Here is a 16352-nt window from a genome sequence, read left to right on the forward strand (position 1 = left end):
GTTAATGACACTGTGTAATTAGTATTCCTTGAAATTCTGATAAATAATTCCATGGAATTAAAAAAAAAATTCCTTGTTTATATTTTGTTATTACCTTAGAACAACAAATTGTTAATGTTGTTGTAYAATTTTTGAAATTGGTTCAGTGATAGTAATGTGAAGATGACTGGTTAACTGTGAGACTAGTTGCACCGAATTTGCCATTGCAATGGAAATTGGGATCCGGAGGAATTCAGATGGCAGTATGTTAAATAATGCAGGGATCCTGGTTGAAGGCGGATTGGAACCAGTGTCCCCAGGCAGTCTCTTTTCTTTAGGCTTTTCTCTTTTGAAGTTATTCCTCTGTATACAAAGAAAAATATGGGCCACATGAGCCTAACTCTCTATCTTGAAGTCCAGGGTCTCCCTTTCTTTTCTGGGCCATTGTTTGAGCCTGTGACCATACCCAAAGTTTTGTTGCCTACTCATTGGGCTTAGCTGTTCTTGAGATGTTAGGTCTGTATTCCTCAACTTCTTTTAGCTTTTGATCAGAAATTATATTGAGCCTCGGGAGCCTTTGCAACAAAAGCTTAGTCAAAATCAATAATATTTTGGCAAATCAATACTTTCTTTAACTTTCATTAAACAATAAATATTAAGAGTATCATTTATGGTGTTCTGTTTTTAAGTTCCTCAAGTACCCTGGAGCTTATCTATTTATTAACTCTGTAAATCTAATATATTTCTGGTCCATATTCTGGAGTATAATACTTCGTGGCCTGAGAAGTCCCTTAATCCCTTTAGAGCCTAAAATCAGCAAAGTCTTTTGGTCCTAGCAGTTGTGTATTCCTCCCAACAACTTAGGTATTCTTCYTCCACCATGAGGAGACCTGGATAGAGGTGGGCCTTGTAAAATGAGCCTGGACACTGACAGATTCGGGCTTTGACAACTTGTATAGGAAATTACTCTGACAGTTGAAGACATGTAACAGAGCATTCGCAATCCCACGAGAAGCTGTGACCTATTTAATGCAAGTTCTATTGAAATAATGTGTTAGATGTATCAGAATTTTACTTGTGGGTCACTGGTGGAGGTAGACTGCAGTTACTGAGAGGCAGGAACCTACAGATTAGGAAACGCTCTGAAAAATTAATCTTCCACAAAATCAAGGAGAAATTAGAGAGCATCTTTATTTTTTTTTAAAGGCTACTTTTTTTTTTTGGTATGAGTTATTTTCCTTATCTGTAATACTGCTACTGTCTGTGGTAATTTCAGTTATGCCTTTCACCGACACACRTAAGAAAACCGAAAATGATGTATATGGCTGGGAAAACAGCTTATGCAATGATTTTTAACTTGAGATCATTACAACTCTTTAGACAAATTTTCTACCTAGATAACAAACTCATCTTAGGTTGGCATTTTAGGTTGGAACAGTGACAAAATTACCAACTCCCAGGCAATAGCATTGCGTGTTTCTTTGTTCTATTTAATGTGAAATAATGTATTCCAGAGGTTTAGATACRTGGGATTGGTAAGAGATTCAGGATTCTAAGGATGCTTTAAAAAAGATGCTTGAAGAGGTATTTATTTCACTCTCTGGTTAGCCTAGCTGATAACTGTTAGTATCTGCYTCTGTCTCTTTAGGCAAGCTTTATTCATGAAGATATTGAAAGTGCAATCAGTGACAGCAAAAGTGGAAAACAGAAGAAAAGGCTTGAAACACTGAGGTAAAACCTTAACTTCTTGTCAGTATATAAGGTTGCCGAATATCGTTACGGTGGTCAGATGCTTTCTAAGTCTGTCTGCTGTTTTTTGCATTTTTTTGCTGAGTGGTTACATACTTCCAAAACCTGGTATAGCAGCCTTGACTTAATTATCTTATGCTTTCTCAGTTTATAACTTCCACTCTTAACTTTTCTAATTCCTCCTTAGTGACTGGAACAACTGACAAATACCAGTGCCAGAGAATAGTGTAGTGTGTCTCAGTTCTGCATATGAGTAAATARTACTGAATTAAAATTAAAAAATTAAAACTCCCTAGAACTTCAAGAATGAGAGACCTAGAAACAAGGGCACACCTATTTTACGTAATAAATGTTAATGGTAGTTTGTTGAAASGTTAATATGCAACTGTGTCTTGAAAGTGTCTCCCTATAATGCTTAGTTTTGTGGTCTACATGGAAAATCTTCTGCTGTACAAAAATCATTTAAAAAGATCATAATTTAAAAAATTTTTCCARTTACCTGTTAAATTCCACTGCACAGATCATTAAGTTTTCTTGTACTAGTAGACACTCCTATAAACAACCACAGAAATGCTTAAGTTTATCTRTGAATTTAAAATCAAATAGGTGCGTTTTACTGTGTGTGGGGCTACAAGCCTAAGCACAAAGGGGTAATCCAGAAGTACTCAAACACATTGGATGTGCAAGGAAACTAAATGAGGTTTAATTGAGGGAAAAAATGTAGGTCGGTCCATCTGGAGAAAACTGATCTGAACTACCCACCCCAGAGGGCTCTGAGGCCAAGAGCTCAATAGTACACGACCGCTTAGCACCGGTTGCTCACTGTAGTATTTTGTATGTGTGGRTATCGGGTCACAGGGAGGGACTCCCTTCTGGACGAGTCCTGCATGAGACTGGTTTGGAGATGTGGCAGTAAGCGTGACATTGCATTACCAAGTTACTGCAAGATTATTGACAAGTTGTAGGAAATGTGAAATACCAAGAAGACTGCCCAGGAGAGTGGAGGAAAGAAACTGAAGAAGATGTTTTCTTGTTCAATGTCCAAAGACAAAATAGTATCTGGTGTTTTTGTTGTTGTGGAATGCCATGAATGAAATAGGATTGTAAAGGGAAGACTTTGAGGTAAAGATCTGTTAAGTAAGGATATGGGGAAGGGATGAGTGGATGGGTGGGTGGCAGGCCAGGGAGAGTTTTTTTTGTTTTGTTTTTTTTTCCCACCTCTGTTGATAACAAGCTGGAGAATGATTCCAAAGACCTCTTTTGATTATGGTATTTAAAACTAGATAAGGCAAAAATACTGGAAAATAGCAGGTGGGAACAGTCATACATTTGCATCAAGATGGAATGAACAGACTGCTGATTTGAAAGGGAAAATCAGTCTGTAAATTGAGTCATCTGAGTTGGCTGAGTTTTAAGGAAAAAGTTGTTTGACAACCTGTCAAACTTAGGAAATAGATAATCAGTTTGTGATGGCTGAATGGTAACTTCTAATAAAGACTTCCAGACAGTATGGAAGTCCAGCCATTAAATTGCATGTGGTGATAAAAATGACATCTCCTAAATCTGAGTCACTGAATTTACTTGTCTACCAGTTCTCTAGACAGTGTGTTGTACTGCTTGGAGATTTCCAGTTGGCAAGCGATGGAGGTTTTGGTTTATTAATATGTATTTTGCTATTCCCTCCTTGGAGTGGGTTTCCCATTATGTCAAATATATTTACACACCACAGACTCAAGTATTGCTGCCTGTGAAAGTCTATAGGATACCCAATAAAACGGGTTGGTAGAAAAGATCATTGTAAAGCCTTCTTGTCTTCTCTGATTAAGCACAAGGAAACAGAGCGTTTTTGCTTCAAGTGTCACTTCTGGGCTTTCTCCTCCTCCCTTAGGATGATATCCAAAGCCGACAGCGCCATCCCTCCGCCTCCGCGGGCGCCCGCCCCCGTCCCGCCGGGGACCATCACCCAGGTGGACGTGCGAAGCCGGGTGGCAGCGTGGTCCGCGTGGGCGGCCGAGCAGGGGGAGTGTGAGTATTTCCAAGGGGTGRCTTCTGCGCCGCGTGCTGATAAACRACTGCTCTGGGCAGGAGGTTTCTGCGATGCCGGATAATAATAAAAACGCTTTGGAAAAACACTTTCATAAAGACTGCAGTAACTGAGTCCAGATACAGAAATGGTTTTACTCGGTCAGCTGTCTGTCCTTGCTGAGAGGAGGCAGGATTATTCTCCCAGTCTAGTTTTAAATGCCCCAGGGCCCCTTTGCCTTAGAGCGAGCGAGCGAGCTGTGCATTAAGACCTCGCTGTCRTAATCTGACTTGTCATTTACTCAARCTATCAATTTTTTGAACTTCTTTTCAGAGCCTTGCTTAGTTGCGTTTAGGTGGATGGAGGTTAGGCTATGGATTTCAACCCAGGCTTTTACATGAGTATGCTAACATGCATAGTATTCTGTACTGAGCATAACCCTTGTAATTTGATGATGCCATATTTATTATTGGTAAATTTATTATTAGGTAAATGCAGGCCAGATATTTCAGACAATTAAAAATATAATCACCTGGATGAAAAGCTGACTAGAGATCAGCACTTTTTTTTTTTTTTTAAGCGGTCTGTGTGGCTAAACTAGCCGATAGTTTTTTAAAGCCTTAACCAAGGAATGTGGTAATATTTCTGAKTTTTTATTATTATTTTTATAATCTGTAATGGAAACCTTTTTTTTCTTTTTTAAAAAAWAGATTAATGCTCTTTAGAAACAATAAAGCTCCTTTCAGTATTAAGACTATATTAAAGGAGTAATCTTGGTTCAGGTGAGGCCTTTTTCCCCCCTCTTCTTGTATAACAGATGCTAAAATTTTAGGATTAGATGTCACAGAATGGGTAAGGCCGGAAGGGACCTCTGAAGATCATCTAGTCCAACCCCCCTCTCAGCAGGGTCACCTAGAGCATGTTAGACAGGGTTGCATCCAGGCGGGCCTTGAATATCTCCAAAGAAGGAGACTAAAAGAATGTGTCAGAAGTAGGATTTGAACCCGTGCCTCCGTTTGGAGACTAGAATACTCCCAGGAAGGCAGAGCCTTGAGTCTGGCGCCTTAGACCAYTTGGCCATCCACGTCATTAATCATTAARTTTTCTTTTCTTRGTTTATTAAGCTATAATGTGACTYAACAACTATGTAGAGAAAGCAATTAAAAATATTCAGAGAAACCAGTAACATTCAGAATGTTTTTGTCTGCTAACCTAAGGCTTTAAATGTATCTTGAGTAAAGGCTGGTTTATTCTTTTGTTTCATTTCTGCTCACTTTGAAAAGATTTCATGTATCGGTGGTTTCTTGGTGACCTGAGTGCCTGCAGTTCCTTTTATTCCATTCATGTGGATCTTTTCTACAATGTATTTACAAAAATCACTCCTGTTAATGATAGTAGCATTTAAGGTGATTTAAGAATGCAAAACTCGTAATTTCTCACAACGTTAACCTTTTGTGTTTTCAAATAAAAACAATACTGACTCTGTCCGTTGTTATTTGGAAATACCTGTTTTATTACATCATTACCTCTCATGTCAATGTGCCAGAGCAGATTAATCTGCCCAAATTCCTACTTCTCTTTTCTTATTATCTTTTAATTATAAACAAATCTCCTTGAACAGTGTCTGAAGTCAGAGCTATGCACTTCTGTCTTGCCTATTTCTGCTGGAGTTGCTTTTAATGTATTTTGCAAAATGGGATAATTTCTCCTTGCTTTGTGTTTAGAATCAACCACTTTCTGCTGTAATCTTTTGACAGAGATCCTGGTACAACATTCTTGCATGTGGTTAACTTTATTTATGCAGCAAAGTAGACTTATCCGTATATCTAAGCATTTTGTGAGGCTTGGCAGGATTAGGTATTACTATTCAAGTTCTTCAGGTTATGCAAAATCCTTGCAAGGGCAATGGTGCACACAGTTTCGTCTGTGGTATGGTAGCATAGTTTCAAGCATAAGTGGTGTAGAAAGTCATGGTCTCTAGTTCTTCCTGTATGATGTCTTTTTCCCTTCTTCCCCTTTTCCATAGTTGAAAAACAAAGACAGTACCAAGACCATGAAGAAACAGCAGAAATGATAGCAGCCAGGATTGACAGAGATGTTGTAAGTGAGCAGCTACAATTGATACTGCTTAATGTCCATGAAACGTTGCAGCTTTGCCTCATGGGAAGACTTTTCCACATGTGAAATTCAGTTCCAGAGCAAAGTTTTCCAGGCAGACTGTGTTTTGTGTGGTAGACCTAAAATTGAACAGGAAGTGGGTGGTGTGTGTTTGTTTTGTTTTTTAAGCTAAGTTAAAAAAAAAAAAAAATGAAATCAGTCAAGTTTTCTGTTGTGARCTAGAAATATAAATAATAATTTCATGAAGACCAAATTCATCAAGCTATGTATGTATAAACCTAAATTCCATCAAGTCAGTCAGACTTAGATATGTGCAGTATCTGGAGTATAAACACATAGTCATTTCCAAAGACAAATGTGGCCATGCATATGTATAACATAACCTTCTGTGACTGTGAGCAACAATATGGAGCAGGTCCCACAATGTATGCACCATCAAATACTGTCCTGGTCAACAGTTGTAACTTTCTTCTTTCCTACTCTGATGTTGCCATAAGCAACTTCAAAGGGTCTTGAGGGAAGCATGCTGGAGCCTGCCACAATGATGTGGATATGTTTTCCCTAAGGGAGCCTTCTTTTCTTCTCTACTTGCTCTTTGAAAACAGTTCTTCAAAGAGCATATCTCCTGCAAAATCACATTCTGAATTTCGACAAATACCTTAATACTTTCTACTAAAAGAGTTTGTAAAGTTCTACTATTTAGGAAAATGCTGTCCTACAGAGATAATTTACTGGAACTGATTTTTTCTTTTTTTTTTATGCTTTGAGAAAATGAATGTARTGTGTAATGTGTATGTGTAATATGTACAGAATGAGTGTCATGTGTGAATGGATGTAGTTGAAAACTAAGTTTGATCTCAGTGCTTTTAAAAACTTACAGGTGGTCCTGAGTTTTGGATTTTTTTTWAAATTAAAAATCTTTAAAATGAAATGAATTTTGAAACAACTTTACAGTGTTACAGATGTGTAAAGCTAAGATGACGATGAATTTAAATATGCAATAATCTAGCACTATCTTTGTACAGAAGCTGCTAATATCTGAGAGTTATTTTGATTCCTGGAGTCTTTCTGCTACAGTTTCAGTAAAGAAACTGCTGCTTTTCTTTTCTCTCATAGCAAATTCTGAACCATATTTTGGATGACATTGAATATTTTGTTACGAAACTTCAAAAAGCTGCTGAAGCATTTGCGGAACTTTCGAAGAGGAAGAAAACTAAGAAAAGTAAAAAGAAAGGACCTGGCGGTAGGAGTTCTTACTGCACTAGATTCTGTTTCTTTAAGAATCACTGAAGTAGCTAGYAAATGTGACTTTTTTCATTGCTTCTTTTTTTTTTTATTGAGGTAATGATTTTGTTTCACTTTGAATAAAACAAAACAAAACACCCTAGGCAGTATATTCTTAGAGAGAACTTGATGAAAACCATTTGCCTGAAATCAGTGGGGAGTGACTAATCAGAGGCGTGACTCCAGAGTATGGCTCATTGTAAGGCTCTGTATTTACAGAAGGCTCTATATTTATAAAATTTTGTAAGTCAGTAAATGTATTAAGTAGTTAYAATAATTAGTATAAATACAAAATGCTTGAGTATTTAATTTTACTAAATATAAAGAATAACCATAAATCCATAATTAATAAAGCAAATATACAACTAAATATAAAACTAAAACATAAAAATATTTCTGTTTAATATATCTGCAGTATTTATAGAAGTTAAATTTTATGTATACTTTTTCTCATTTTGYTCACCAGAGGGAGTTCTTACTCTCCGTGCAAAGCCTCCACCTACAGATGAGTTTGTTGATTGCTTCCAAAAATTCAAGCATGGCTTCAATCTTGTGGTAAGTAACTCTTAGCCTATATGGTTTTATGAAGCATGTTACAACATTTTTTCCTTGGATAGATGATGATAGGTGTAAGATGATCTTTGTTTTCCCTGCTGCTACAAATTCGGTTGTGTAACAGTTTTGCTGCATTAGTTTTCCTGTGTTTTAAGAGCCCTGTCCATCCTGCTGGTATGAAGTTAGAAACTCAAGTGAAGGAGGAAGAGGAGGAGGAAGAAGGAGAAAAAATAATACAATAGATTTGGTTTGTAGTTATTTTTAAGTTGGGTTKCTTTGGAGGTTCATGATATTCCAGGCGGTGGAAGCGTCTTATTTTTGATTCTGCTGAGGGAACTTCAGAAGTTCATCTGGTCTTTGGGAACACGGTTATCAGATTATGTATTCTACCTAAATTCCCTGGTGCCATAGCTGTGTAGAGAAATCTGGTGAGCCTACTGCTACCAACTGCACAAAGGTGTTCACAGCCTTTGGGGAACTGGGGGACAGGGGCTGCATTGGCTCTCTTTGAAAAGAAGCAGACCCCCAAACGTYCTCTTAGCAATGTGGATAGACTTGGATATAACATCTCGTTTGGTCCTTGGCCAGTGCATAGGAAGATGGCTGAGCTGATGGGTGACTGGTCTTGGCCTTTCACTTTTTCCTGTCTATTCAGAGCTGAATGAAGAGCAGCACTGGTCCTTTGGCCTGCGGTGGCCTTCGGGTCAGCTTTTTGGGAGGCTGCTCCTCAAAGGCTCTGTAYGGTGCCAGTGTCTAGGGGAGCATATTTCTCCCTCTTTCTTGTTCCTCATCCTTGTTCTTTAAAATCTTTTAACTTGGAAGATTTGAGTTTAAAATATTAAAAGACTTCTAGGAAAGTCTGTTAGGACCACAAGCCTCTTAAATGTTTGCCAACCTCACTGGCTGTGGCCTTAAATTAGTTTCATTCAGCTGCACCCATTAGGTTCTCTGTGCTTGTTGCTGTCATTAGTCAGGACCTTTCTGGCCTCAGAAGGCTCTGTCCACATTGCTGCCAAGTTATGCACCCTCAACAAGCACAGTGACATCTTCAGTGCACTTCCTTCCAGATACTGACTGGTCTTTCCAGTTCCTGTGGGAGCTAAGCCAACGGGGAAATTGGCTATCTCCATAATAGTACTTGCAAACTTAAAAGTCTTCATTATTATCTCTTCCTGCATTCTGCGTTTAATTTAGTTTTTCACCTAAGACTGACCTGTGTACCTTTGAGTCTTTACCTGCTGTGCAGTGTGCAAGTATATTGTACTAAGTGTTTACAAAGATCAAATAAGTTGCAATGTGAGAGGCAGAATAGTAATAGGACAGTTGACATTAGTCCAGCAAAATATTAAACTGAGATGTGATATTCTTCTGTTTCCCCTGCCCTGATTTTAAATATGCCGCTCTTATCTATTCTTATCTTCTCTGTAGACCTTAAAGAGAAGCAGCATTTCTTGTTTTGGTGCTAAGCAGTGTTCAGGGCTTGTTTTCTAATCTTATTTTTGAAGAGGTACACTGTAACAGTGCTTTGCTTCAGCATCACAGGAGCCACAAAATCCTGAAATTTCACTTCATCGTGCTTTATTTWAAAAAAAGAACAACTAAATAAAATGAAGAATCTAGTTTAAAAAATGAAAGAGGCAGTTAAAAGGGTAAGATCCTTGCCAGTTGAATGGAAACTATTTATAAACACCATACTGGAGACTTGCAGAAAATGCCTGCCATCTGTCAAAAAAACTTCAGAAAGACCTGAAKAAAGTTGGTATGCCTGAAGAGCAATGTACAGGAAGTTATTAGAAATAAAAGCGCATCCTTCTTCTTCATTGGAAGACACACTCTGGAAAGCAAAATGTAAAAATAGACTCAGGCTGAAAGGAGTGTGAGGAACAGTCTGCAAAATGCAATAAAAGCTAATAATATTTCTTAAAACACATTCTGGTGTGCTTCATGCTTYTGGAGTCTGTCAGGCTAATGGGTGATCAGTGAATAAGAAGAAACCTCAGAGAAGCTGTAGCAGAGAAACTATATTTTTTTTGTGTGTGTATTTTCTTGGAATAGCTTGGCAGTGGGCAGTATGTTCCCTGTAAACARTGGTGGCATGAAAGAATATCTGTTTCAAGTAATGGGGGGGTTAGAGAACAACTAATCAAAATGACAGGAAACAGATCAGCAGATCCCTTGAACTTCATCCATTTCTTCGAAAAGCTTATGGATGAAATCATTAACATATACACTGGCCTGTGTGACTTCTCTCAAAACTGCGTTGATTCCAGGGGAAGAGAAGTGCTTAAGGATATGCCAATAAGCTATAAATGCTTCCAGGGAGATTTGAGGGACTATGGGCCAGTACCCCTGAGGTCTRTACCTAGATAATTGGTCTATTAAAAGAAAAAAATCCCATAGGATAGAATTTCCAGACAGCTCTGTAAATCTGAAAAATATAGAAATATTTAATGATAGCAAACATTAAAGTGACAGATGAAATTCAATATTGATGGATATAATACAATGTCGTATACAAGTGGGAAAATGGATTAATGTTACATTTAAAATGAGATTTCAAGCTAACTTCTGCTGGACAGGAACAAAATGTTGGATTTGTAATACAGATTTCTGTGAGAACATCATCTGTATTCAGTGGTGATCAGCCAGCAAATGTTAAGAACCATTAGGAAATAAGAAAATAAACAAATATGGAACATCACTGTGACATTATGTGCACTGGTTTCATTTTGTTCCCTATGGGAATATAGCAAAACTGAAGAAGGTACAGAGAAGGACAAGAATCTCGAAGAGAAATCTACCCAGTCATTTCTTGAACTTGAAAAAGTCTGCAAAAAGGGAGACTGTAATAAAGCTGTAAATAATTATGAACAACACTGGGAAAAGTGAGTAGGGTAGGATTGCTCAGTTTTCTTTTAACCCAAGAACTACAAAGTACTCATCAAACAAAAAGGTGGCAATCTTCCAAAGGAGATACTTATTTACAAAACATGTAATTAGGTTTTGGAACTTCTTGCTTTGCAGAACCAGATGCAAAATTTATACAGATTCGAAGTAGCTGGATGAATTTCTAGAGCAGAAGAATCCACTGATGGCTATTAATACAAAATACTACTTCTAGTTCAGCAGCCCCTGAGCTACAAGCTACCAGAGGGTACAGTAGTTGGGGAAAGATCGCTGTATGCTTGCTCTGTTCTCTTACGCTCTTTCCTTCSTACTTGCTCTCAGCTAATGTCAGAAACAAACCATTGGGCCGTGGTCTGACCTCACATGGCCATTCTTATGTTAAGTACTTAYTGTTATAAAAGTTAACTCTTTCTTAAAATACGTTTTTCCCTTTCCCTCAGGCCAAACTGAAGTTGCATATCCAGAATCCTAGTGCAGCTGAACTGGTTCATTTTCTTTTTACACCACTACATATGGTAAGTTTTTACAACTCTTTTCAATGTTTTCCTTATGAACTSATGTATTTATATGTTTTGTAACTTTTCAAGGATAACAAGATTGAAATGATGTGTCCCTGGACAGTAACTAAGGACAAATGTGTGTATCAGAGGATGAAGAACTTTTTAGAAAATAAACATATCCTTTTCTGCATGTATTCYCATCTATTAAATATATTTAAAACATCCTTAGCTGCGTGTGTGTGAAGGTTTGTCATTATCATTTTTAATTAACAACAAAAATTTGAGATTATCAGTTTACATAATGCGTAAGGAGCGTTAGAAGCATAGCCATTTGTTTGTTTAATGGAAGTAAGTGTTTTATGATCAGTAGAGTAAGTTAAATAGCATTGTCAAAAGTGGATCTAAGTGTAAGACGGTAGCTGACTAGAAGAACAACAGTTCTTCTGCAATARATAGTTTTAGTTCATCCTTAGGACATTACAACGCACTGTTAGCTTCCCCCCATTTTTGGCAATAAATATTTCCTAGCATCACTATGGATACCTTAAATTCAGATGTTATTTATGACTGATGATATGGACGTTCTGTTATTTTAATATTGGATTCTAGGTGGTGCAGACAACAGGGGGTCCAGAGCTTGCTAGTACAGTACTCAGCCCCCTCCTAACGAAGGATACTATAGACTTCCTGCGGTTTACCGTCACCAGTGAAGAAGGGCAGCTGTGGATGTCGTTGGGTGACACGTGGACTAAAGCTAGGTGAGAAAAAGCCTTTACATATTTTAGAGATGATCTCAACTCAAGTTTATTAGTGTGGTCTTAACCAGATTATCTACTATCAGCAAACTTCATATGAGTTTGGTGTGCTCCTTGGAATTCTCCTTGGAAGTTTTTGCAAAAATACCCTATGATTCAGTAGGATTTTGGAGAGGTTTTGTTTTAGGGGTTACATAGAGGGGGAAATTTCGRCCAGTAATTTTCTTTTTGTCCATGGTAACAAGGTGAGACTTGATTATGTAACCCTTTGCATTATTTTTTGAACTATCCTTTACATRTTTGCAGTTGTTTTTCACCACTGCTTTGGCAACCAACCATTTGATGAATGAATTTGATGACTTGATGAAAAATCTATTTTAAAAAAGTGCTGTAAGAAGTGATGAAATACTGAAAAAGAAGATACAAGCTGATTTTAATTTTTAACTGCCAATGATTATTAAAAGCTAGAAATTTACCATATCTTTACTCCTTCAAAAGCATCACAATAAGCTACAAGGAAAATGATTATAACTTCTGAACAGTGGTTGTTGGCTGATTCATGTTACATGTACTTACTCTGCACATTGCATCTAATGGATTCACTATTATGGTTTGGCTTAGCTAAAAACTAGCTACTTTGTACATAATGATTTTAAGCTGAGTATATAGTCTGAAGTTACTTAGGAAAGTAGAACATTCTTAATTAACAGTGTGTCTTAACTCTGACATCTGTGGTAGATTAGGGCGTGTGATAATGGTTAAGCGTGTAATGGCTTGGGTTGGAAATGCGTCATGTATTTGAGTGTACTCATCCTTGTTTTTAGAGTCCAGATCAGGAAATAAACATCTTTCAATTGGATTTCTAGAAAAAATAAAAGCAATGAAAAATGTAGTTGAGTGCTTTACTGGTAGAAGAGGCTGAGTGAAGAACCACAGGATGTGAAGTGATGAAGGTTCTCCCATTAGGGAGAACAAGGTATAGGTCCTCCTCCTCAGTCTCACTTTGATAMAGGAAATCTCCCAGATTGTCTTTCTTTTGGCTGTTGTTTAGCTTGCCGTTGCAAAATGAGCTGGAAACATGAGCTGCAGCTCCTTGTGATTGCTAGAGAGTTTATCTTCACCTGCCCAGAGCTCCACTGGCTTTGCTGCAGCTCGTGGTGGGGCTGGCTATGGAAAGTCCCTTCCAGCACTGGAGCCCTATTCAGGGTATATGATCACTGAACAAAATAATGGTCTCCTTGTCTTGGGATCTATCATTATCATTCCCTTAGTACCTCCTGGGGATAAAAAAAAAAGAAAAAAAAAAAAAAGAAAAAAAAGAAACAGGACTAAGGTCCAAAGAGAAGTAGCTCCTGTTGGGCTAGGAGGAAAAGAAACACTTGACATAAAATTAGATGAGCTGTGGGCATTAGAAATTATGTTCTGCTTGGCCTCTATATACAGAGATATACTGTAGTGCAGTTTGGCAAGAACRAATGATAAAACTCGAGAATAAGTGCTGACCATTCCTGTTGCTCGTTTAAATGACAGCACTTGTCACTTGATTCATTTTCTACAGTGTCAATAATGAGATCATTAAGAGACTGTAAAAGACGTTCTGCCTTCTGCTACTACTGTGAAGAGACAGTAATTTATGCTGCAGGACAGTATATTATGTGTATTGCAAAGGCAGAGCATGAAAGCATTAAGGTATTCTATATGAAAATAGGGAATGTTAAAGGAGCTCTAAGTAGTAGTAGAGTTAAAAAAAAAACATCTGGGCTATAAAACAGCAAGTGTGATGATAATTATTGTTTTGAAGAGTGTGTAGAATTTTGTTTTGTAGGAAAACAATTTTTTTTTAATGTAGATATTGTTAGGTCCCCTAGCAATCCATGCTTCATGCCTACTTTCAAATCTTTTAAAGCAGGCTGTTTCTTTGAAGTCTTTTGTCTGTGCTTTAACATAAATACAGCATTGCAATACTTCTTCCCATCCAGCAATTAAAATAAATCCCAGGTTTGTTTGTGATTAATTCTTCTATTACTCATCCTTTACTATGAGACAGAAATTTATRTCTTAGTTCTAACTGGTCCTTAGGGCAGGAGCAGTTTTTCTGCTAAGCACAGCAAAGAGCATAGTTGTGGTCAATGAATAATACTTTCTGCCAATTTTCTGCATTCTAGCATAATTATTTCTGTACTGTAATTCCAGTCTCCTCTCTTTATGCCTAAAAATTATAAAGCATTTCAATTCTTAAGAAAATTTTTGAAATATTAAAAATATTTGTATAACTCTTGGTACAGATCTCTAATCTACTTCTCATGCAGAGCGGACTGGCCCAAAGACCACTTTATTCCACCCTACATCCCTCGTTTCCGAAATGGTTGGGAGCCTCCTTTGCTGAACTTCATAGGAGCTCCAAAGGAACAAGAACTCAATCATTTGGCTGAGTCCGTGGCAAACGTTGCAGAGCAGCAGCGGAGACAAGAAATGAGAAGATTGTCAACTGAGGTAGGTTAAGTACTGTAGTGTTTTTTAAATTAGTTTTTTTTCTATATTAGCTAMTTAGTTAAATGAAACTTCTTCCATAAAACCTCAGCTGGGAGGATAATCCAAGCTCCTGAGATTCAGTTTGAGTCTTCTCCTGTGCTTTCAGATCCCACTGATTTTGACTGCATATACTTTAGGCAGAGTTTGGACCAAAGTGTGTCTACATCTTTCTTGTTCTCAAATGTGCCTCCATGCACATAAACGTGCAAAAAAGGCACTTTTAGGGGAAAGCTGGCTTTAAGCTGCTTGTTCATAAATATGGAATTTCATACTCCTTTCATAATTTCTTGAGGCTTCCACTGTATTTCAGTTAAAAAGAAAATACTCACAGATGCTCTGAGTGATGGCACGWCAAGTAATTTAGGCTTGTTTCTAAAAACAGCTGCCAATTAGAAGTACTATTGCAAAGGAACATTTTTSTCATCCCCTTCTCCTTCTGCTTGGAGAATGGGAACATACTGCGCTAGCTAAAGCCTTTGCACAAACTGAAGTATGTTTTCTGACTAACTCCACTGAGGAGCTAGAGGGCTGACTATGAAGATTCTGTCCTCATATCTTCTCAGAGCTGGTCAGAAAACGTAGGTCAGTTTATGTGAAAATTTAAGAATAAAAGTGGATCTTGTGGCTTTTTTTATTCACAAGAAAAGCCATTACTTTTTTAAATGCATGTTTGGTTTGGGTGGTTTTTGTTGTTGAGGTGGATATAAACTTTGTTCATATATTTATTTTTCCTATACTAGCTTTAGTCAAAGCTTAACTAGTCCAAGTCTCTGTTAACAGCTGTGATATGGAAGAGCACTTGGTGACTGTGCATGAAAAAATTTCCTAGTTTCAGTCGATACTCTCAAATGTCTTTCTCAAGCAATCTACACCAGTACTGCATTCACAGTACATCTTAATAGTATGATACTGGATTTTGTCTTAGTGGTATAATGGTATAATGACAAACATTTTAGCAACAGAAATGCACGTGTAGAAGAAGATTCAAAGGAAGGATATCAGAAGGATCACCTAATTGCCATTTGTGCTTCTGAAAAATATTCATAGAGTCATAGAATCAGTAAGGTTGGAAGGGACCTCTGGAGATCATCTAGTCCAACCCCCTGCTCAGCAGGGTCATCTACAGCATGGTAGACAGGGTTGCATCCAGGCAACCCAAGGACCACTTGTCACAATAAAACTCTGTTTTGAGGAATATCTTTATTTGTTAAAAAAAAAAAAAAAAAAAAAAAGAAAAAAGTCCTACACGGGTATGGAGATTACAAAGCTCGGTGAAGTTTCTCCCAAGCAAATGAGGCTAACATGATTTGCATTTGATTACTTCAAACACTGTTTGGCTTTATGCCTGATAAAATATATGAGAAATAACTGAAGAAATAGTTACTGTCTATGATTCATTTTCAGCAAAAAAAGCATTTAGTAAGGTTAATGGGCACAGTGATGTAAAATCTAGCTGTTGTCATTGCTGTCGCTCCCTTCCCCACTCATCTCCCCAGAAAGCAACATCAGACATTATCTCAAGAGTTTCACTACTGCCCTACATTTCCTATGCAGTTTTTTTGATCTCCTCAGCTGTGCTTTTTTGAAATTAAAAAAAAACACTATTATCCGCTTTGAATGCTGTGTGAAATATGCGAAATAGAAATGAAAAAAAGACCAGAGCATTAGCTTTTGTGTTCTGATGATTGTAAATATTTTKTTTAATATTTTTATATGTAATAACTTAAAACAAAATCTTGGTGGTGGGGAGAARTAAGATGGGGAGAGGATCTTGTGTCTGTGTAGTAATGCTCTTTGGAATGGTAATTTTTTGGGATGGCCTAGACTCTTTGGATTTGTCTTTTTTTAAAAAAAACAAACAAACAAACAAAAAAGCTGTGCAATGTGTTCTGCCGCCATGGTTGCAGTGCCTGGCCCTTATTACCAGGGAGTGATCTGGCACCTAGCAAA

At 37.4% G+C, this 16352-nt stretch overlaps 1 protein-coding gene across 6 annotated transcripts in view; it reads left to right on the forward strand.

Moving 5' to 3' along the window:
- The window catches only part of EPS8 (EGFR pathway substrate 8, signaling adaptor), a 139168-nt gene that overhangs the window by 95455 nt on the left and 27361 nt on the right, over positions 1-16352 (forward strand). For all 6 annotated transcript variants that reach the window (XM_085324170.1, XM_085324176.1, XM_085324172.1 and 3 more), the window contains 8 exons: positions 1628-1710; positions 3617-3753; positions 5778-5851; positions 6986-7112; positions 7620-7708; positions 11056-11130; positions 11725-11873; positions 14180-14363. In XM_085324170.1, coding sequence (XP_085180296.1) covers positions 1628-1710; positions 3617-3753; positions 5778-5851; positions 6986-7112; positions 7620-7708; positions 11056-11130; positions 11725-11873; positions 14180-14363 — 918 coding nt within the window. The remainder of the gene's footprint in view (positions 1-1627; positions 1711-3616; positions 3754-5777; positions 5852-6985; positions 7113-7619; positions 7709-11055; positions 11131-11724; positions 11874-14179; positions 14364-16352) is intronic.

This window comes from Rhea americana, unplaced genomic scaffold, assembly GCF_003343005.1.
Source record: "Rhea americana isolate MKP2758 unplaced genomic scaffold, rheAme1 scaffold_9, whole genome shotgun sequence".
In the NCBI taxonomy this organism is placed as follows: Eukaryota; Metazoa; Chordata; class Aves; order Rheiformes; family Rheidae; genus Rhea; species Rhea americana.